A 24,807-nucleotide genomic window follows, 5' to 3' on the forward strand; every position below is an offset into this window, starting at 1 on the left:
AAATTTCCTTGCTGCAGTGTTTCAACGGTTGTTTAAGAGGCAGATTGATGGAATTAATAGGCAAGACTATATGATGAATGGTTCAGCAGTTGTCAATATCTGTCTTGGTACAAGTAACACATACATTCCTGCGACCGTTTGCTCTGGTTATGCAGGGGTCAATATGTAAACTGACAATGCTGACACAAGATCTTTGCTGTTTGACAAAGCAGGTTACAACAAGGTCATGCTCTAATTTGTCAAAAGTGTTTTAAGATCAGGCTTCGGGATTCATGCAAGATATAACTACATGCTGCAATGGGAATACTGCAGAGTTGGCATGCTGAAGCACTCAAATCAAATGGCTGGAGAATCTGATTCACTCATACTTATCAATACAACACAGACCCAGAATTTAATAAAACAAAGACCCGCAGATACAGGCGATCGGAAACAAAAACAAAATTCAGAAATTGCTGGAGAAACTCAGAAGGTCTGGCAGCATCTGTGAAAAGCAAATAGAGTTAACATTTTGAGTCCAGGTGACTCTTCATGAAATGGGTTGCTTTCAGAATAGCCAGCCCATTTCCAATTCTGCACTGACCCCATTATCATCTATTTAGCTCCTTTTCTTCCTTGGCTTAGTATCAACAATCCTTTTGTCTTCCTATTCTTAATTTCTCTCTCTCTGGGCTTCCTCTCCTCTTAGAGATAGTAGGAACTGCCAATGCTGGAGTCTGAGATAACAAGGTGTGGAGCTGGATGAACACAGCAGGCCAGGCAGCATCAGAGGAGCAGGAAAGCTGACGTTTCGGGTCTGGACCCTTCTTCAGAAATGGGGGAGGGGAAGGGGGCTCTGAAATAAATAGAGAGAGGGGGAGGCAATGATAGAAGGTGGATAGTGGAGCAGATAGCTGGAGAGAAGATGGACAGGTCAAGGAGGTGGGGATGAAGCCAGTAAAGGTGTGTGTGGGTAGGGAGTTGGGATGGGGGTTGGTCAGTGAAGAGGAAGGGGCGGGTAGGTGGGAGGGAAGACGGACAGGTCAAGGAGGCTAGAATGAGAGGGGGTGCTGGTCTTGGGATGAGGTCAGGGGTGGGGAGATTTTGAAACTTGTAAAGTCCACATTGAGACCATTAGGCTGTAGAGTTCTCAGGCAGAATATGAGGTGCTGTTCCTCCAATTTCCTTCTCCCAACCCCCAATCCTCCTTACCAGCATAATTACCACCTTTTCTTAGTTGCTATCAGTTCTGAAGAACAAATGAAAAAGTACAGTACAGGAACAGGCCCTTCGTCCCTCCAAGCCTCTGCCGACCATCGTGCCCTAATTAATCTAAACACAAACCTGCCATTTTTCGATCCGTATCCCTCTATTCCCTCCCCATTCACATACCCATCTAGGTGCCTCTTACATGTCTTCAATGTACCTACTTCCACCACCTCTTCTGGTAGAAGAGACACTGGACTTGAAATGTTAACTAGTTTCTTTTCACAGATGCTGCCAGACCTGCCTTCGTTCATTTAGAGCCAGAATTTGATGCACACTCCAAACCAGTTTCGGGGTGCCACCTATTGGTAATGGCCATCCCACAGCAATAATGCTGCAGGTGCACCACCCAACTGTCAGATCCCGCTTGCATGGCTCTGCTTCCCCCAACCAGTGACTGGTCTCAAGGAAGCTCTGTTATTGGCAATGATGTCGCTGAGACTATCAAGCTGTTGACAAGGTTTCTTTCTTCACAAATGTTGCTTGACTTAGAGATTACTTCCAGCATTTTCTTTTCAGAGTTTCAGCATCCACAATATTTTGCTTTTGAATTTATTTCTTGTTATTTTAAGTTCCATACTAACTGACATTGCAAATGGCTTTCATTTCTCCGATTCCATCAAATTTCAAAATAGACATAACCCCATCTCAAAAAAAAAAAATCAGTTCCTGCCAACTATCAAGCCACTTCCATCCAAATTGTCTCCAGATTCTACTTTGGTTCTTTCCAAGTTCTCTATAAAGACACTGAGTTATTTACATCCAACTTCAAGCTCTCACTTTGATCCAGATGGTTCAATTTACTAGACTTCTAATTTCCCTCCATCCCTCATCGATCATCTCTGACGTTCTCTTTCTGGACTTGACTCTTCCTCTATTAAGAAATGGGCTTTCCATAGGAATCTGCTTTCAGAACTATTTGGATTAAGGTTCTTCCCACTGCATTTTCACACAGAAAGCTCCATTCATCTTTGTTACATTTACAGGATTGATCTCCTCTTTTGTCACCATATTTTCTGAAATGTCTGCTCCCCTGAAAACTTGCCCCCCACAGGAGTCACGCGGACCCTTGACTTTCAATTCTCAGCCTCTGTTCTTAGCTCAACCCATCTTAATCAGTTACATCAGAGTTCTCTCAAACTCATTTTCATTACCGCCTTTCATATTTCACAAATAATCTTCTACAACTAATATGACTATACCTCCACGTACATTTGAAATGCCTCTACAATGCCTTTGTCTACTCTATCATCCAATTTCCTATGCAGTAGCAGGACGTACAACACTCAACAGATTCCAATTCCAGGTGAGATGGAAATTACAAGCTTTTCTTGTACTCTAATACATCTTGCCTACTGCTGTAGGGCACTCATCTCCACACTGGGGAAACTGAAGATCGCTTTGCCAACCACTTTTCTTTCGTCAGTTGCTTGTGCTTTTCAAACATTCTATGAAGCTTTTTTTCAGAAAAGTCAGAGCACACAAATGTTAAAGCCTAAGAGCATGGAACACAAACATTGAGCTTTCTCAAATTGTTTTCTGCTTTTAATTTGCACCCTGTTATCTTAAATAAGTTAACGTTAACTCTAAATATACAGACAAATGGCATTTTGATAAAGCCTTACCTCTCCAGGTCGAATTTTAATGTAAAAATTGCTTCGTTTATAGGAAATTTTAAGAATTTTTGGCCAAGCAAAACGGTTAATTCGGAGACGATCCTTGTAGATCAGCAGGCCATTTGCACATATGCCCAACATAATATCCACACCTTCCGAATCCTATTTAAAAAGTAACAAAAATTTTTTTAAAATATCAACATGGCATTGCTAATTCTTGAAAATACTAAAACTAATTTTCAAGGTAAATTAGCAGATAACTATTACTCACAAGTAATGCAAAAGTTTCCAAAATACGGAACAATTAACTTTATGTGTCCTTTATATGGCCTTTTTTATGGTTCATTACTGGATAACTGGCAGGCATATAAAATCATAAGACAAAGGAGCAGAGATTGGCCATTTGGCCGATCAGGTCTGCTCTGCCATTCAAAGAGATCATAACGTAAATACTTAGTGTCCAATAGCAGATAGTAGGGATAAATTGGACATTTCAAGTTAACAGGCTACTGGTGGTACACTACAAAGATCAGCTTTGGTGGCCTCAGCTATTTACAATCTACATCGATGATGTTCTGATAAAAGGTCACTGGACTCAAAACATTAATTGTTTTTCTCTCCACAGATGTTCCCAGACCTGCTGAGTTTCTCCAGCACTTTCTGTTTTTGTTTTAAATTTCCAGCATCTACAGTTCTTTGTTTTATTCTACTAACATATCTAATTTTACTGATAATGTAAGCCTGGGTGGGAATGCAAGCTTTGAGCTCCAAATTTTTGGATTGTATTATAAATCACTCCCAGATATACCATGCTGATGTGGTACGGCTGATGCTTTGTGGATAGTGACTTCTTGGGATGGAGGATCCAGGGAGTTGTTGTCCATCCAACGTGCCCTGTGATGTTGGGGAACGTTGGACAACATGAGACAGTAAGAACTGCCGATGCTGAAGTCAGAGATAACACAGTGTGGAGCTGGATGAACACAGCAGGCCAGGCAGCATCAGAGGAGCAGGAAAGCTGACGTTTCGGGTCTGGACAATTCTTCAGAAAATGGACAAGATGTAGAGAAGACACCAGTGAGCTGCAGCTGTTGGATAAGCACTTGACTTTCACCATATAGTTTCACATTGATTCTTGGGAGAGTAGCAACCTGGATATAAATGAGGCAGGATTAGATAATAATATGTCAATGTCTGCAAATCAGGCTCTCAACACTTACAAGCGAGATTCTCATCTAGCCATTGAAACCAATACCCAAGTCATGTAGTTGCTGGGAAAAAATGCCCTACGTTTTGATTTTTTCATACAAGAGCTTCTCTTACAAATAAACTAATATCATCCTTAGGAGTGTTGCTCAACATTATATTTCTTTTCACCCATCTCTCCAAAAAAATTCACTATTTATGGATATTCAGTTTCTAATCTCGGTCACCTTTCCTGTAATGGCAATGAAATCATATCTGTTTTCCTCACTTTGCACATTCAAATCTTCAACATTTGTGAGTTCAACATCTTTCTCTGGAATCCGAGCACCATTTTAGATTCCAATTCCCTTGCCAATCTATTTCAAAATTCCTACATTGGTAAATGAAATAGCTTCAATACTTGTCATTTTTTAAAAAGAAAAAGTTACAATACCTTCTGCTCATCATCAATACTGCTTCCCAAACCTTCCACTCATCATCAATCCTGCTTCCCAAACCTTCCATGCTCTGATTCTCCAGGTTGCTGAAAACTTATTCCCTTCACGTTCAAATTTACTCTCTGAACCTCCAGCTTCTAACCTCACTCTCTGACCCTTCTCATCTCCTGAACCTGCATTTCTTTCAAGATCCATGCATTTTTTAAATTGCTGCCGTTTGCTCTGTCCTTTTCCTGAATCTCTGCTTGAGCAAGGACTACCTACATAAGCAACAGGAGCACCAATTTCAGATGTAGTCATTGTTTAAAAAAAAAAAAAAAAATTCTGGACCAGAACAGCTCCAGTTGAGCAATTCTGCATGATAGGGGACACAACATTTGAGTTCTAAATTTGAATCTGATCTGAATTTCAAAAGGGAACACAGGTTAGAACAAAGAAGTCATGAGAGACTGAGTCAGGTATGGGAAGGGGCTGCAGGTCAGAGGATTGGGCACGAGAAAAGGTTGCAAGCTGGAGTTTCAGGCATGGGAAGAGGTGAGAGGCGCCGCTCCATAATGCTGACAGTTAGGTCACATAGTCCAATGTCAAACCACTGGAAGCTGTTGAAAACAAATCTTGTGATTCAAGCTAAGAATGAAGGCTCCTCTAATGGTCATGTGAAACATTAACTTTACTATTTTTTGACTCCCTATATCTAGTAGCCATACATACTAAATGTAACATGAAAATTGCTTCTTATTTTGGGGCAGCATGGTGGCTCAGTGGTTAGCATAGCTGCCTCACAGCGCCAAATGGGATGAGTGGGATGCTCGTCAGAGGGTCAGTGTGGACAATAGGTCAAATAGCCTGCTTCTGCATTGTAGGGATTCTATGAATTATTCCACACCTTTAAATCCATGACCACCACCCAAGGGTCAAATTATCATCGACTGTGATGGTGTCCTTTTTCTTGCAAATCTAACATTTATCACGTCCCTTGCATAAGCTTATTGTATTTCTCATCCCTTATTTCTGCATCCTTTACTAACATTTTTAACTTTTTGTAGGGTGGGTGGGCAAATAGCCTATGCTATTTTAACACAACCGTCTTTTTCTTCAAAGTTCCTCATCCCTGATATCAAGACCATTTGTTTTTTTAATATACTGGAGAGGTTATATTCCATTATGTAAATACATTAGTGTCTCAATTGTGTAAATAGCAATTTCACAAGTTTTCCAAATACACCAGCATTATTTTCCACATCCAATTTCATCTGTAATTTCTTCATTAATTGCCAACTTAATAACAATTACATCTGAAATTAACAATCTGCATCCACACTGACCAAATAATTCTCTCAACATATTTTACAAGAACTGACTATTCTTTTTTAAAGATTTCAGTGTGCTAAACTGGTCCTGAACCTGGAACTCTCAAATTCCTTAACTTTGTTCCAATCCTTATTATTTAGAGTCCAAGTGGCATTTAGCCAGTTTATTCCGCATATGGTCAATGTTCATCTGCTGTCGAATGTCACAGCTGAAGGATTCCGCCTACAACATATTCATCAATGGACTGAAACTTCTTGTGATCAATACAAATGCCTCCCTTTGATCGATATTTCCATTTTCTTCCTCCAAATCCTCCGCTTCATGTTGTGTAAATGGAAATGCTATTATACGGTTTTGGGCAAATCATGGCATAATGGTATTTTTTAATTACACCTTAAACGTCAACTAACCACACCCTGGACATTTCTGGTGTTCACTCATTTTCAATCCCTTTTTATCTTGCTCTTCAAAATTGTCAAAAGCATTTCTGTCCTTATTTTATTTAAAGTTCTTGTTTTATACTGGATTTAGAGGTGTGGAATAATTCTTAGAATCTCTACAATGCAGAAGCAGGCCATTTGGCTTATTGAGTCCACACTGACCCTCCTACGCGCATTCCACTAACATTGTGTCCTCCATTTTCCCTATTATGACTGATTGTCCTAGTTGCACCATTAAAACGATAGGGTATTGGTATAAGGTGAAAGGGAAAAGATTTAAAAAAAAAAGGACCCGAGGGGTAACTTTTTCACACAGAGGGTGGTGCGTGTATGGAACGAGCTGCCAGAGGAACTGGTGGAGGCAGGTACAATTAAAACATCTAAAAGGCATCCGGCTGGATTTAGGATTAGAAAAGGCTTACACGGATATGAGCCAAATGCTGGCAAATGGGACTAGGTCAGATTAAGATTTCTGGTTGGCATAGATGAGTTGAACTGAAGGGTCTGTTTCCATGCTGTACGATTCCATGATTCCATGAGTGCTTTCCAAAGAATTTCTTAATGATTCCAACATTTGTTCAAGCAGTGTGTGGCTATCTCCAAATTTAACTGCCATCAAAACTAGAAATGTGTCTATACTTGATACTTGTGCATAGTCTCAATGAATTAAATGCCAACGCAGATAGAGGAATTTCCAGAATCTTGTATACATCGTACTGATTTCCATTTGGTCTTCTATCTAATCTTCATTTGATCCAAATTTGTCAAAATTTGACCATGCTTCATGAGCAGTTCAAAAATCACCTTTTTGATCATTTCCTCCACTTCAGTTACTGTACCCAAACCTTCGTCTGTGTTCAAATGATCAAACGTCAATTCCAAAAAAAAAAACTGTTATTTGTCCTGGTATTGGCATCAAAACAAAAAAAAAGATAAAGCCATTCCATGTTTCTTCTTTGGAAGGGCAGTAACCATGGTCCACATGGTTACCTTGTTTATCCACAAATAATAAGGTTCATTTTCAGAAAGCATAGAAGGCTAATCACACCTTGATACTTTCCACTAAGATTCAGCCATTTTTCTAGTTTTCTCCAAAGTACTCTTGGTTAGAAGACTGCTTAGTTTTCAATTCTTGACTTACAAACAGCTAACCATCTTCTGCTACCAATATTAACAGAGTCCAGTCATATACATGTCTATTCAGAATTTAATTTCTAGCTCTTACAACACAGACTCCAATAACTATGCTTGCCATTTTTATAAATGGAGCTCTCACCAATTAGCCCTTAACATATTAGTCATCAACTCTTCTCTACTTGCATTAGGCGTCAAGCATCCTTCTGGACTTTACTAGATGATAACATTTCTTCTTGCCAATGCCTACTTTTTCAGCTTTGTCACATCAGCTTTACTTATTAAATTAATCAAATTGCAAAATACAAAATTAATTATAGAATGGTTACTGTACAGTACAGGAGGCGGGCATTTGGCCCATCTTGCTGGTTCTTTGTAAGAGCTATTCAGCTGGGGTCATTCCCTGGCCTTCTCACTCAAGTCTTGTATTTTCTTTCTTCTAGATTATTAGCCAAATCCCATTTGGAAACAATAATTGAATCTGCCTCCACCAAACTCTCAGCAAGGGACATCCAGATCCTAACAACTTGCTGTGTAAAAATCACTTTCCCTCACATTACCTTTGATTCCTTTGCCATCACTTTGTTTTCTGGCATGTCTGGCACAAATATCTAAACAATGCATAACATCATGGCTGCGTTATTTGAAAAAAAAAGAAACTATACATCAGGTCTCACATTAATGTTCCAGCTTTATTCAAACTATTGAATTGTATAAAGAAACAAAAGATGTGTTATACAGGATCAAAGAAAAATTGAGCCACTTAAAGTGAATGGAGACAAACAAACTAAACAATTAACAATGCTACCAACTCATGCTTAATGTCTACTCATGTGGTACTAAAAAAGGCAGGTTTGCCATTTGTTGTTTAGGTGCCCGAGGACAAATATATCTCCAATCACACTGAATATGGATGAATTTGTAATATGCTTTAATGGTGATATCTGCTAAACTGCTAACAATTTGTGAATATAAATAAATATGCTATCATATTTAAGCAAGAATTTCCAAATTCATCTGACTTCATACATTATTCGAAATTAAATGCACCATAGCAAGAAAGAATTGCAGTAACATTACTGGATCCATGTCAATGTTTGTAATGCAAATGCTCTTGAAACCTTTGCCTCAACCTTTTGTTTTAATTATCTGGTAAGCATGAAAAAAGTCATTTGTAAATCTGCTCCATCTGTCCTATGGTAATAGTGTTTCAGTAACAGCAGTCTATCTTTACTAATGAGATTCAGTGTAACTTCTGAAATCCATATTGTAAAACTCCAAGAACGTCATAATAACAAAAAATAAATTTGGCTGAAACTGAATTCTCACTTCCAACAGTAGCACTGTTGAACATTTTATTAAAATAAAAACAAACAGATATGTATCGTGAATACATAATTAGGGCTTTGAGCAATGTATAGTGATCATTAATTAGTAACTCAGAACAGGTAATGCACGTCTTGACTTAGTATAAGCAAAATGTGCCAGATAACAGAATCTAAGCAGAAATAAGTGGGATGGAAACCCTAGAAGAGGTTACTCAGGCTCCAACTGACTAACTCACCAGTGTTAAATGGATACTTATTCCAGTACCTCAAGAAATATTTGTGAGTTAGTACATGGTTGCATGGGATCAAAGGAGAGCTAGCTAATTGGATTCAAAATTGGTTCAATGGTAGGAAGCAGAGGGTGATTGATGGCTGAAGCTTGTTTCTCGGACTGGAGGCCTGTGAGTAGTGGTGTGCCACAGGGGTCAATACTGGGACCTTTGTTATTTGCTACTTACACAAACAATCTAGATGTGAACGCACAGGGCACGATTAGTAAGTTTGAGGATGATACAAAATTAGGAGGTATCATTGATTGTGAGGAAGGTTATCAAAAATTACAGAGGGCTCTTGATCAGATGGGGAAAGTGGGCTGAGGATTGGCAAATGCAATTCAATACAGAGAAGTGTGAGGTGTTGCATTTTGGAAAGACAAACTAAGGTAGGACTTGTATAGTAAATGGTAAGGTCCTGAGGAGTGTTGTGGAACAGAGGGACCTAGCAGTACAAGTACATAGCTCATTGAAAGCGGCGTCACAGGTGGGCAGGGTGGTGAAGAAGGCATTTAGCACGAAGGCCTTCGTCAGTTGAGGCACTGAGTATCAGAATTGGGATGTTATGTTACAATTGTACAAGACATTGATCAGGCTATACTTGGAGTACTGTGTACAGTTTTGGTCACCCTGTTATAGGGAAGATATAGTTATAGAAGTGTGCAACGAAGATTTGAGGATGTTGCCAGGACTAGAAGGCCTGAGTTATAGGGACAGCTTGGCCAGGATAGGACTTTATTCCTTGGAACTTAGGACAATGAGGGGTGACCTTATTGAGTTGTATGAAATCACGACGAGCATAGGTAGGATGAATGCATATAGTCTTTTTCCCAGGGCTGGGGAATTGAAAACTTGAAGGCATAGGTTTAAGGTGAGAGGCGAAAGATTTGAGGAGGACCTGAGGGGCAACTTCTTCACACAGAGTGGTGCGTATGTGGAATGGTCTGCCAGAGAACGTGGTTGAGGTAGGTACAATAGCAACATTTTAAAAAAATATTGGGATAGGTACACGGCTGGGAAGGGTTGAGAGGGATATGGACCAAATGTGGGCAATTCGAACTCGCTAAGTGGGCACCATGGTCAGCTTGGACCAGTTTGGGCCAAAGGGCCTGTTTTCATGCTATATTACTCTATGACTCTGAATACGTGTGGACAGAAACAGGCCAATATCGTACATAAAATTAGGGCAGACAACAGGAATTGTGCTATAAATAGCATGCAAAAGAATGCAATCCATTTAATTTGGATTGACTTACAACTTAATAAAACAGAAGAGGAAGGTTATGACAGATCTAATATCCCTATCTTTTTCAATATGTTAAGCTCACAAGTGAACTATGGAAAGGCAAAACCATTCAAGTTCAATCAATATTAAATAGTTAACTTTACAAACACAACAAGCATGAGCAATTGATTCTGAGCAGCTTGTAAAACTAAACTGAATTAAAGAAACATAATTAGATAGAATAACTGTAAGCTGCATTTAATATGGACAAAGAAACTGTGCGGAGGAAAAGAACTGACAAAGTAGGTAGCTTCATGCTGTTAACATACCTGTGAATGAAAGCACAAAGGGATTGAGGAGTTTTATTCGGTTTGCTATTTACTAAGCCTGACTACTGTTGAGTTGCAATCAACAAAGCAAACAGAATTCCAAACATAACCAAGTTGCCAAATAGTGACCACCTCCAACAAGGGAGAAGGAGACAGTAAGGACTGCAGATGCTGGGAGCTAGACTCGACCCAAAACATTGACTTCCCCACTGCGCAGATGCTGTCTAACCTGCTGTGCTTTTCCAGCTCCAACGAGGGAGAATCTCCACTTGAGATTCAACAGCATTACTATCACCCAGTAGCCCACCAACATCATCCTGGAGATGTCACTGACCAAAAACGTAACTGGAACAGCTACATAAATATTGACAGTGTAACTCATTACCCGATTCCGCAAAACCCATTCACCATCTACACAGGACTAGTCAGGAGTGCAACGGAATAAAAGTGGCCGTTGTGATTTCAGACCATAGGGCGGCGCTCTCATCAGAGAGAGAGACAACTGGTGGTGGTTAACAAGGTGAGTCCTTCATGGTAACCTCAAACAGTGCAGGAATTGAACCCAAGCTGTTGGCGTCACTCTGCATTGCAAACCAGCCATGAAACCAACTAACTGACGACCATGCAATGGAATACTGCCGACCACACCTGGATTAATACAACTCCAAAACAATCAAGGAGCTAAACTCTGTCCAGGTTAGATTCATGGAAGTGGTTCCCCTGAATAAGGAATTCCAATGACATAAAAGGATTGCAGACTGATTACAGAAGTTGGAACGATACTCTTTATGGATGATAGTATAAGGTAGGGGTAGAGGTTAGATAGACCTTAGGATTAGGGTAAAAGTTCGGCACAACATTGTGAGCCGTAGGGCCTGTACTGTTCTATGCTCTATGTTCTTTGGAGAATAGAAGGTGGAGAGGACAGCTGTTGGAGCTGTTCAAAATCATGAAGATTCTGGACAGTGTAGGCATGAAGAAACCATCCTCGTTTGTGGAAAGATTGAGAACCAGAGGACAAAGACTTAAGGTAATTGTTTAAAAAAAAAGCAATGAAGACATTCGAAGAAACTTCTGCATTGCAACTGGTTAAGATCTAGAATGCATTGCCCGAGTGGTGGAAGCAGGTTTAATTAAGGCATTCAAGTGGGAATTAAATTATTATCGAAAAATTTGCATAAGACTAGTCAAATCCCATTTTCAAGCACTTTACCCACAGCCTTGTCTGTCTTGGCATTGCAATCTTCAAATAAAGTGCATAGATTATTTCAATTTCACCAATCCCCGGAGTTGGGGCTAGAGTGAGAGTAGTGGCCATCACTAAGGAGAAGATGCTGGGGAAGCTGAAAGGTCTGAAGGTGGAAAGATCACCCAGATTGGTTGGACTACATCCAAATCTTCTGAAGGAGACAGCTGAGGAGATTGTGGAGGCATTGGTGATGATCTTTCAGGAATCAAATGGAGTCAGGGAGGGTCCAAGAGGACTGGAAAATAGCTAATGCAACACTTCTGTTAAAAAAGGGAGGGAGCCAAAGGACAGGAAATTATAGTTTGGATAGCCTAACCTCACTCATTGGAAAGATTCGAGATCATTAAGGATGAGATTGCAGAGTACTTGGAAGTGCATGGTTAAAACGGAGCTGAGTCAGCATGTTCTGAGGAAGGGTCACCAGACCTGAAACGTTAACTCTGTTTTCTCCTCCACAGATGCTGCCACACCTGCTGAGCTTTTCCAGCAACTTTGGTTTTGTTCCTGAGTCAGCATGGCTTTGCCAAGGGGAGATCATGCCTGACAAAGTCTGTTAGAATTCTTTGTGGAGTTAACAAGCAACTTAGACAAAGGAGAGCCAGTGAATGTGATCTCTTTGGATTTCCGCAAGGCCTTTGACAAGGTACCACACAGGAGGCTGCTAAATAAGAGTCCATGGTGTTAGGGCAAGATACTGGCATGGAAAGAGGACTGGCAGAAGGTAGAGGGCAGGGATAAAAGAGTGTTTTGCAGATGGCAGTCGGTGACTAGTGGAGGGGTCAGCGTCGGAACCACAATTACAGTCAGTTCTGCTATAATGCCATTGATGCGCAGGAATGCAACTTTGAGTTATAGAAAACTGCGCTGTAGAAATAACAGGGCCTATGGGAAAAGCAGGGTTAGGGGCAGACAACCAAAAAACCTCAAAAGCCTACACAAAGGACAACACAGTTTGAATAAATGTTTAATTCATACCTTATAATGAAATAAAAGTAAATTTAACACCTTCCCTTGAAAAACTGTCATGACAACTTATTGGGGGAGGAGGTTTTAAGGTTGCTCTGTTTTTAATGCAGGGGCTGAGGGTCGTCATCATCACCACCACCTTCAGGTACAGTTGCGGATGCAAGGTAAGGGCGAAAAATAGTTAAATCAGAAGTGGATGGCTGTGGTTCATTGTCTTCTGACTATTTCCAGGGTTGTCTTAAAAAAATACATCCAAGTTTTTGCTGCTTTGCCCTTTTTCTTCTTTCTTGAAGTTGTTGTTCCTAGGGTGCCAAATAAGATCTTATTCCATGAACTGCTACCCTGCTGTGTTCTGTATTGTAATCATTGTCCTCCAAGAGCTGCAACTGCTTCTCAATTTCCCTCAGGATAGAAGGAAAAAACAGAAGTGGAAAGCTCTCGTGGTGCTGCATCCTGGACTTCATCTTCACCTCTAGCTCCCGCTTCCCCCTCAGCGACAAGTTGTTGTAGATCAGCTGTAGAGAGGGGTCTTCACAGTGGGATTCAAGCAGCTCTTCAACATTCTCACTCTTCACTTCTTCAAATCCTACTTGCTTTGCTCGGTCAACACAATGTTCTTTGATTCTTGGGAGCTCCTCTAACAGATCAGAGCCTCTAAAAGCTTGAAAAAAATCTGGAAAAAGCTTCCGCTAAACTCCACAGAAGCAGTCCTTACTGACATCACCCTAGGCCTCCATGATAAATGTCTATTGCATTCTTGATGTTAAAGCTCTTCCAAACTTGAAGAACACGGTCCTTATCCCCGTCAGTGACTGCAATCAGCTTCTTAAATGTGTGCCTTAAATAATAAGCTTTAAAAGCAGCTATTGCACCCTGGTCCATGGGTTGAAGGAGAGAGGTCGTATTTGGGGGTAAAAGTAGCTCTTTGTTTTCAGAAAGTTCACCAGTGGTGGGAGGATGGCTTGGTGCATTATCCAGGATGAGGAGAATCTTGAACTCCGTGCAACAATGGAATCATGTTATAGCCAACAGTAGTTCACGTTTTAGAAATAGTGTTTCCTTATTCGGCAGTTATGTTATAGCCAATTTGCATTGCTTGAACACCTGTTGTAGCAGAACCGACTGTACTCACATTATTCATTAATGATCTGGACGAAGGAACTGAGGGCATTATTGCTAAGTTTATAGATGACACAAAGATAGCTGGAGGGACATATAATGTTGAGGTGGTGAAAGGCTGCAGAAGGACGTGGACAGGCTAGGAGATTAGGCAAAGCAGTGGCAGATGGAATACGACGTGAGAATGTAGGACGTTATGCACTTTGGTAGGAAAAATGGAGATGTAGACTATTTTTTAAATGTGGAAGCACTTTGGAAATCTGAAACACCAAAGGTCATGGGAGTCCTAGTTCAGAATTCTCTTAAGGTTAACATGCAGGTTCAGTTGGCAGTTAGGAAGGCAAATACAACATTAGCATTCATTTCAAGAGGGCTAGAATACAAGAGCAGAGACATATTGCTGAGGCCAAATAAAACACTGGTCAGACCGCATTTGGAATATTGTGAAAAGTTCTGGGCCCCGTATCTAAGAATGGATGTGCTGGCCTTGAAGGGGGTTCAAAGAAGATTTACAAGAATCATCCTGGGAAAAAGAGGTTGGCCGTATGAGGAGTGGTCGAGGACTGTGTGTGTGTACTTGTTGGATTTAGAAGGATGAGGGGACATTTCATTGAACTTTACAGGACATTGAGAGACCAAGACAGAGTGGATATGGAGAAGATGTTTCCATTTGTAGGAGTGACTAGGACCTGAGGGCACCGCTTCAGAGTGATGTTCCTTTGGAACTGAAATGAGGAGGAATTTCTTCAGCCAGAGGGTGCTGAGTTTGTTGAGCTCTTTGCAATAGAAAGCCATGGAGGTCAAGTCATTAAGTGTATTTATGACGGAGATAGATAGGGGATCAAAGGTTCCAGGGAGAAGGTAGGCGGGTTGGGTTGAGAAACATATCAGCCATAATCGAATAGTGGAGCAGACTTGATGGGCTGAACGGCCTAATTCGGCTTCTATACGTTTTGTTCTTATGGTGACTGATTCATTTATGTCTAAGAGAAGAATGTAACAGATGGGACTGTTCAATACTGTACAGACCAAAGCATTTGATTGGCACCTCATCCAACACGTTAAATGTTTATTTTTCGATCCTCGGCATGGCAGCAGCATGCATCATTTACAAGATGGCACTGCAGCAACACCTCAAGGTTCCTTCATCAGCAACTTGCAAATCTGCAATCTCAGCACATAGAAGGACAAGAGTAGAAGTGCATAGGAACACCGCCAAATACACGTTCCACTGCAATGCACTCCTGTCCTAACATGAAAACATAGGATGGAATATTCACTGGCCTTACAAATTACACTCACATCCATAAATAAACTAAAACATCCTCACACTTCATTGCTGATCTGAGTTAAGTGTACACAATGAGCTGGATCCAGAGGTCTTCTTATTTCGTGAGGGAATGGATTTTCTTTCTACTGCTGAAGTGTGATTAACAAGGCCAGATTGAGACCGGGGCAGATCATACACTTCAGAATGTCATGTAATGACAAAAGCACTCACGGTTCTCCAGTGGGTGTCTAATTAGTCTTGAAATTAAGCACAGTAGCCACATATGTAAAAATAAAATTAATTGCCAGTAAATTGCGTAAGGGAATTCTACAATAACTTCAGCATAAGGAATTAAGTGTCTGTCTCAGTTAAAATTTTGTGCTGTCCTATATTAATACAAGTTGAGAAGCCAATTACTTAAATAACACTGAAGATAAAACTCTCTCAACTGGGCAATTTAATTAACAATTCATTCACATGTTTCCTAATCTCTACATTGTCCTACAGCTTTACAGCTGGAATTTTATTTATACAGAGTAAATTGGGTTGCTGTCCACACAATTGGACAGGGTTGCTCGAAAATGGAGCCTGGGAGCTTAATTTGCTCCACATTTCCTACAACAGTTGGGACTTGAGGTCACCCCAGTTGCATTTCTTCACTAATCTGTAGAAATCATCAATGAAATTATCAATAGCTTCCCGGGAGGCAGAATTCTCCTCTTAAATCTTGCTCTTTCAAGAATTTTAATAATCCTGAGATTGACAAAGTCTTCCAGCAATTCTTCAAAAATGATCTGTGGAATAATCTTGAACTGACGTTCATGTTTGTCAACAATATTTCACCCTCATTTTGCCAGTGAATAAGGAGAAAGCAATTACCTTAGCATGATGCAAGTCAACTCCATACATGGAAAGCATCTTGGCATTTTCCAGAAATTGAGCATCAGCCTGGGCTGGAGTTAAACCCCTGATAGAGAAACAAGGAAGTTAAATGTATAATCATAACGGCACAAGGTTATGTAATCAATTCGAAATTTAAATTATGAAGGCTAATGAAAAAGCTCAGACTGTTTCTAAAATTATTGGCAGTATTTTTAAAAAATACCAATTAAGTCGATCACTTTACTTGAGGAGTTAGTATTTGGACTGGTACAACATGTCATTGGCCTCTTTCTGCACTATGATTATGATTTGGGTAATTTAAGATGCCTAGATTCAATATTGAGAAACGTATATTTTTAACAACTTTGAAGAGGAAACAGAGTTATACATAAAATGGCAGGTAACAGTTAGGAAACATAGTTTGTGAATGGGAACAGGAGACAGATCAAGAGGTTGTGGACATTGGGTCAATTAAAAATATGAAATGCAGATTTACTTCTTTTGTTCAGGTTAACGTACCAAAGAATATAGAAAAACAAATGGAAAATTGAATTAAATTATAGATTAGTCTTGATCTAATTTAAAGAAAGAAAAGCTTTGAGGGTCTCAATGGCCTATTCCTGTATCACAATTATGGAAAGTTGCAGGTGTGTTCCTCAATGATAATAATTGTGAAACTGTCAGCATTTGTTACTCTTAAAACTTTGAAACAAACAGCAACATCTGGAGTTTGCAAAAGCACAGTTAAACGTGCAAATCTAAAAGTGCTGTCTATGATTCCACCATACTATTTGCTTCTCCATGGGGTGTGCTGTTGAAATACCTGCTAGATTTTAATCAGGTATTACGTTTTTACTTTGCGAATAATAATGAGTGGGAACTAGCTTCTGACAACAGTGGTGGCACCAGAAACATTGATTTCAAAAGGAAATCAGATGGATGCTCGAGTGAAATAAACTTGGTTATTGGCAGTCCCTCACAGACAGTGATAACTCTCTTCCACCGTCAGGGTGAGTCCATAAATGGTTGTACAGACTGATGTGACTTCTGCAGGCTCTGTAAACGTGGGACAGAAGATGGTTGCAGGAAGGGATGGGTGGGGTGTTGGTGTGGCACTGCGCTCCTTTCACTGTTTACATCTGGCTTCCGCTTTTTCCTGAAGGCATGTCTCGAGGCACTTGATGCCTTCCCGGATGCTCCTCCTCCACTTTGGATGCCCTTGGGTCAGTGATTCCCAGGTGTCTTTGGGAATGCCGCACTTTGCCATTGAGGCTTTCAGGGTGTGACTGAAGCAATTCCTCTGACCACCTGGGGATTGCCTGCCATTTCAAAGCTGAAAGTAGAGCATCTGCTTTTCAGTCTTGTGTCGGTCATGCAGACGATGTGCCCAGCCCATAGTAGCCAATCAAGGGTGGTCAGTACCCCGCTGCTGGGGCTGTTGGCTTGGTCGAGGACACTGGCGTTGGTGCATCTTTCTTCACAGTGGATTCAAAGGATCACGCCCAGGCAGCAGGTACAGCTTCAAGGCCTTGATGTGTCGCTATAGACAGTCCATGTCTCACAGCCATATAGGAGGGCGGGAACGGCCAGAGCTCTATAAATCATGACCATGGTGTTGGATCTGATGTTGTTGTCCTCGAACACCCTTTTCATCAGGTAGCTGAAGGCTGCACTAGCATACTGGAGTCAATGCTTGATCTCTTCATCAATAGCTCCTGAGGTACTAGAAGTGGTCAACGTTCTCTAAGGCCTGTGCCTTAATTCTAATTCTCTAATAAACTTGTGGAGCAATTGGAGAGACAGCATTGAAATGAGACTGACTGGAATTCTCTATACAAAGCTGACATGAACTAGATAGGCCAAGTGGCCTCACTCTGGCCTCATACTATAATAAGTCTATGTCTCAATAACTCAATTCATAAATATTGAATTGCTTCATGGGTCCTGAAAAGTTTATTTTATATTTGTGAAATGTCAAATTTCTTCAGTAAGGCAAAGAAATACCTATTTTAAAAATTTATCTTTTTGAAAGCTGTTTTGGACATTTTTCTTTCTACTTTTTGTCCCTTGTCCACAATCATTTATTTCACTCTTTGTAGAATTTTAATTAAAAATGAAAATTTTTGTTCCTTTAACTTGGCTGCCAAAGCTCTTAATAAAAGCTCTAACGATTCCGTGTTTGAATCGCTTCAAGGACTAGATTAATCCCATGACTGTAATTTGTCAGCTTCAAAGAAGGTCATGCCTGCCAAACCTGTTAGAATTCTTTGAGCAGGTAACGTGCAAGTTCGACAAAGGATAGCCATTTGAAGGGATTTATTTGAATTTCCAGAAGGCCTTTGACATGGTGCCACACTGGAGGCTGCTAAATAAGATAACAGCCCATGGTGTTAGGGACACGGTACTGGCATGAGTAGAGGATTAGTTGACTGGCAGAAGGCAGAAAGTGGGGATGAATGGGTCTTTTTCAGGATGGCAGCCAGTGACTAGTGGAGTTCTGCAGCAGAGTGTGTTGGGACAACTGCACTAATGATTTGGACGAAGGAACTGACGGCATTGTTGCAAAGTTTGTAGATGACACAAAGATAGGTGGAGGGACAGGAAGTGTTGAGGAAGTGGGAAGGCTGCAGAAGGACTTGGACAGGCCAGGAGAGTGGGCAAAAAAGTGGCGGATGGAATGCAACGTGGGAATGTATGTTATGCACTTTGTTAGGTAGAGGAGTAGACTATTTTCTAAATGGGGAAAGGCCAGAAAGGCTTCGGAAATCTGAAGTTCAAAGGGATTTAAGAGTCCTAGTTCAGAATTCTCTCAAGATTAACATGCAGGTTCAGTTGGCAGTTGGGAAGGAAAATGCAGTGTTAGCATTCATTTTGAAAGGGCTGGAATACAAGAGCAGAGATGCACTGGTCACACTGCATTTGGAATATTGAAACTAATTTTGGGCCCCATATCCAAGGATGGATGTGCTGGATTTGGAGGGGGTCCAGTGTACATTTACAAGAATGATCCTGGGGATGAAGGACATCATATCAGGAGCTGTTGAGGATACTAGTTCTGTAATCAATGGAGTTTAGAAGGATGAGTGAAGATCTCATTGAAACTTACGAAATACTGAAGAGACCTGGGTAGAGTAGACATAGAGAAGATGCTTCTGCTAGTTGGAGAGACTAGGACTCGAGGGCACAGCCTCAGAGTGAAGGGACGACCCTTTAGAATTGAGATTAGGAGGAATTTCTTCAGCCAGCAGGTGATGAATCTAATGGCCTATTCCTGTATGTTGTAATTATGGAAAGGTGCAGGTGTACATTTCAGTGGTAATAGCTGTGAAACTGTCAACATTTGTTACTATTATAACTTTGAAACAGACCGTAACATCTAAACTTTGCAAATGTACAGTTAAATGTGCAAATCCAAAAAAGTGAAACGTGGCTATGATCGAATGGCAGAGTAGAGTTGATGCACCAAATGGCCCAAATCTGCTGCTATATCTTATAGACGTCTATTTTATGGCACCTTCTGGATTGCAATCAAGTATCATGTTTTTACACTAAGTAACAATGAGCCGGAACTAGTTTCTGAGGACGGTGTGGTCACCAGAACTCCTTGCTGCAGAAGGCTGTGGAGGCCAAGTCAATGAGAATAGTTAAGAAACAGATAGATAGGTTCTTGATTACTAAGGGAATCAAGGGTCATGGGAAGGAGGCGGTAGAATGGGGTTGAGAAACATCGCCATGATCAAATGGCAGAGTATACTTGAAGGGCTGAATGGCCCAATTTTGCTCTTAGATCTTATAGTTTTCTACTGTACTACAAATTACCCATACTGAACCCCATCCCTCTGACTCCTCTTTTACAAACTGCAATTCTTTAGATGTACCTTTGGGTCCCTTACTACTTAGAATGCCTTTTCATAATTTTATTTATGTATATTTATATACATACAAGAGAAAAATAAAAGAGCCATCAGATTTAATCCCACCTTTCAGCTCCGAGTCCATAGACCCATAGGTTATGTCACCTGAAGTTATTGAAGACTGATTTGATATCACAGCCAAACCTAACAAAACATTTTCAAAATATCAAACAGTGCAAAACATTTTAATTTTGATCAAAGGTTGTGGATGTTGTCGGTAAAGCTAGCATTAATTATCAAATGCCAATTGGGATTAGGTCTTAAATGGCTCATCTGGATAAGGTAACAAACAGCCAAACCATATAAACTAAGTTACATTGCTGGTGGTGATAATGGATAAGGTGCTAGGACTGGCTTCAGTACATGGTTTAGGGAGGCAAAATATAGTCATTCAGGATTTCTCTCTTATAAAGGTATCACTTAAGGATAGACCACTCCTGTGGTTGGAAAGGTTGCAAACACTCACTTTCCAATTCTCAATGAATACCAATGCTTGCGATACACAACCCGGCTTCTATGAAATGGCAACTTTGCAACATGGAATGCAGTAGGAAAAACTTAATCTGCACTCTTCAAATTAGGAGTTATGTAGGATAGGATCATAAATATTTTCCAACAGATTTAATGAATAGCAAATTCAAATGTTTCTTCACGAAGTCATCCACAACTTTCTGCGAGCAACACAGCCACAGGAATCATCCAGGCAATACAACATGACAGCAGGCAATGACACCATACAAGATGCCCATTTTTTAAAAGAAATAATATTCTAAAGAAGCATTGCATATTTTCTTCAGACTCTGGTGGGACTACAAAAATATCCCATTGGAACAGAGGCTGCATGGATAAGGAAAATTATCAACAGTATTATGTTTTAAAGTTCACAAATGAAATTTGTTCAAAAGTATTGAAAAATTTAAAGTCATGTAGGATTCTGGTCAGACAACACAGCGCATTGTCCTGTCTCCATAATGTAACATCAATATAAAAGTACCAGAAAAAGTTCATATGATTTTATACAGATAGTTCCAGAATTGAGAGATAACTGTTATTGAAAAATTTGAACAGGACAGGGTTTTATTTTCCTGTAGGAATAAGATGCTGAGGTGGTAAGAGTGAAATCTTTAAAATTATGAATGGATTGAACAGAAGGATTGTGGAATGTTTCCAAAACAGAGGATCCAAAACAAAGGACTATGAATATCAAATTACTTTTTGATTGGAGCAGTACTTACAAAGTTCTTTATTTGTAGTTTCAAATGTGGATCTCACTACCACTGAAACAGTTAGGCAAATAACTTAAGATGGTTTTGAAAAGAAAATAGAGGGGCATGTTAAAGAAAAAAAAACAATGAGATGGTAATGTGAAAGGTTCAGATGAATTAGATTGAAGATAAGGAGACTCATGTAGCATATAAACACATAGCTAGTCTGATTATCTAATGTTTATGTTGTGTATTGATTGTAATTCTACGTAAAATCTGAAAAATCATCAAAAAGGAAACATGAGATGTTTAAACATTCCATCTTGTGGTACTCCTGCTCACTTACAAAAAACTGTTATGCACCGTCTGAGAAATGCTGTATAAAATTTGCATTTGCCTCAGGGCTTGTACTCCGAGTTGAGTCAGAAAACTGTGGTCGAAACTCCCAAACCAGTCCTCTTTGGAACATAGAAGCAATGCTCCCTCTAAGTTGCGCACACCAATCATGGCAATGACTTCCCGGCTAGGAAGTAGCTGCCGTGCACTATGTTTGGAGGCCTGCCCAGCCAGCGAGAAAATTAGATAGAACACTGCATTGAAGCAGGAATTCAGCCATTCAGCCTCTCAAGTCTGTTCTGCTATGCCAGATCTTTGCTAATCATCTATTTGATGTCAAATTCCTACGCTATCCACATAATCCTTGATGTCACTAGTAACAGGAAATTAATAATTTTTCTCTTGATCTTACTTTATGATTAAGCTCCCACAGCCTCTAGGTACAGATTTCCAAAAATTCACCATGCTGAGTGACAAAGTTCCTCCTCGGTATTTCAACAGTATTCCTCTTATTCCACGACAATGTACCATGGTTCTAGAACTCACAGACAGGAGAAACATTCTTTCTGCATCTACACTGTCTATTCCTTGAAGAATTTTCTACGTTTCCATGAGATCGCCACTCATCCTTCTAAACTCAAGATAATACAGGCCCAGTCTCCTTGAGGTCTTCTGATAGAACAATCCCACCATCCCAGGAATTGTTTTGGTGAACTTCTGCTGCACTGGCAATTGCATCCTCCCTTTTGCAAGGGGATTAGAACTGCATACAGTATACCTGGCACATTCTACACAATTCAAGCAAAATACCTTTGCTCTTATACTTAAAACCTCTAGCTTAAGACCATTTGCCTTGCAAATTACTTGCTTCACTTGCGTGCTGGCTTTCTGACTTATGAACACCGAAGTCCCTTTCGACATTTACCGATCTTGCAACATTTCAGAAATGCCCTGCCCTTTTGTTCCTCTTACCAAACTGGATAAACTCACACTTAAGCCACATTATATTCCATCTGCAATGCTCTTGCTCACTTGCTCAAACTGTCTAAATCCCCTTGACGCCTCTTTGTATCTGCCTCATAACTCAAGTTCTGTATCACCGGCAAACTTGAGAAACGTTACTATTGACTCCCACTGATAAAAGTTTGTGAACAGTTGGGGCCCAAGCACTGACCCTTGTAGCACTCCACTTGTCACAGTCTGCTAACAAGAGACTATCCCATCTGTTCTTATGCTCTGTTTTTTGCCCATTAGCCAATCTTCAAATCATGCTCAGATCTTACCTGTCTTCCAATACACTTTTACTTTGTTTACTAACCTTGTGAGCTGATCTTTATCAAAAGTTTTCCTAAATCTAGGCTAATTTGTTATGTATTGAAAGAATAGTCAGAAAGGCTACCTATCAGATGAAGGAATCAACAAAGTCTGCCTTTACAGGTGGATGCATAAACCATTATGAAAATCATTCCAAACAGCAGAGACACCTGGCATTCCAGCCAGTCATTTAGTTTGTCTCCAGCACCTCCCTGTTCTTAATTTTTTGTAATTATCTCCCTGCCTCATTTAATCGGATTATAGGTCATCCCTTCGCTGGTTATTGACACTTCACTCACCATCTACCACTCCTGGGTCACCTGCAACAGACTTATCATCTGACACTCCACTCACACCAGTTGTATGATCTTTTGATCTCTCTGCCCTTGACCTCTCTGCCTATAAACTCTGGGTCTGCGTGCTCTGCTCTCTCACTGCACCTGATAAAGCGGCTGTGCTCCGAAGGCTTGTGAGATTCCAAATAACCCTGTTGGACTATGACCTGGTGTCGTGTGACTTCTGACTTTGTCTACCCCAGTCCAACCCCAGCACATCATTCCAGCCACAAGACTGCAAAGCTCAAAAACAAAAGAAAAAGACCTTAAGTGGTCAATCATCCTGAGGGGAATTTTGTAGAAGGTACTATGACTACAGAACAGAGTTTGAAAATAAGGAGATTTCCATTTAAGATGGAAATGAACATCTCTTTGGAACTGTCCTACCCAGAGTGCAGCAAAGGCAGAGTCAATGAATACTTTTAAGACAGAGGTAGACTCCTGACTAACAAGGGAACCAAAGGATACTAGCTGCAACTGGGAATGATAAGTTGAGGCTGCAATCAGATCAGCCATGATCACATTGAATGGCACAGCAGGCGGAACAGATCAAATTGTCTACTCCTGCTCCTAATTTTAATGTTTCTATGCTCAGTTTTATGTGGTTTGTGGGACCTGGCTCTGTACCAAATGGCTGCAATATTTCACTTCTCAATAATCTAAAACCAAATTAAATCTCAACAACTAAACTGGAGCATTTTAACAGTTAATTTATTCAACAGTGCTATTAGATTTTAAGTACAGTACTATTCAAAAAGACCAGAAAATCATATACTTTAATCAAGTAGTCTACCTTCATTTCCATGTTACAGTGCCAATTCCCTACAAGTGTCTAATTTGTTAACAAGATCTGATAAATAGATGCACATGAGAGATGAAGAAGAAATAACATTAAACTTCTACCTGTGAGTTTTATGCAGTTCACAGATTTTCTCTTCCAATTCCTTTGTCTGGCATGGTGCAAACTGTAATTCTGAGACATAGCCGGTTTTATGTTCATCTGCATCATAGTCCCCAAGTTCCGCTTGCAATGTGCAAGAACCCAGAAGGGCATGAGTGACGAAAGAACATGGCAAACGACCACTTACGATATCTTGACGGAGTTGAAGGCATAAGTAATATCTGCAGTAAGTTGGAGAGAAGATAGTGAATTTAGAGGACAAAATAACTACCCTCTTTAGTACAATATAAACTAGTTCTCACCCTACTCATTTAATTACTGTGCCTCTGTAAATATAAATAATAACTTAAATGAATTATTTAGTTATTCTAATAACTGATCAGATTAAGACTTCAGCTGAGGCATCATGATACTGAACCAAACTAGTACAGCAATAAAAATAAACTATTCAGACCAGCTTCTAAAGCAAAATTAAGTGAGTCTTATTTTCAAGGATTTCAAATCTGCCATTCCGCAAGAAGATCTAACCAGTGAATGCTTAGATGCTTGGTATGTTGGACATCACAAATAGCCAAACACATGTTTCTCATCTGAACTATTTTCATTAAAAATGGTCAGTAAAATTACACAATGCTACTTATTTAAACAAATCAAAGTTTACACACATTATCTCCTGTCAATTCTTGGCTTTGTCACCGATTTATTGCTGAAAAATCGCATTTTGTTATAGCTGTTCATTTTGCATTCGTTACGACAATTCACAAGAAACATCA

General features: G+C 40.1%; 1 protein-coding gene across 15 annotated transcripts in view; it reads right to left on the bottom strand.

Moving 5' to 3' along the window:
• The window catches only part of epb41l2 (erythrocyte membrane protein band 4.1 like 2), a 175,010-nt gene that overhangs the window by 26,319 nt on the left and 123,884 nt on the right, over nucleotides 1-24,807 (bottom strand). For all 15 annotated transcript variants that reach the window (XM_048596989.1, XM_048596988.1, XM_020532526.2 and 12 more), the window contains exons 7-9: nucleotides 24,037-24,255; nucleotides 16,027-16,114; nucleotides 2,871-3,023 (exon numbers count right to left, since the gene is read on the bottom strand). In XM_048596989.1, the coding sequence (XP_048452946.1) occupies nucleotides 2,871-3,023; nucleotides 16,027-16,114; nucleotides 24,037-24,255 (460 nt within the window). The remainder of the gene's footprint in view (nucleotides 1-2,870; nucleotides 3,024-16,026; nucleotides 16,115-24,036; nucleotides 24,256-24,807) is intronic.

The sequence above is a fragment of the Rhincodon typus genome, chromosome 5, assembly GCF_021869965.1.
Source record: "Rhincodon typus isolate 14 chromosome 5, sRhiTyp1.1, whole genome shotgun sequence".
Taxonomy (NCBI): Eukaryota; Metazoa; Chordata; class Chondrichthyes; order Orectolobiformes; family Rhincodontidae; genus Rhincodon; species Rhincodon typus.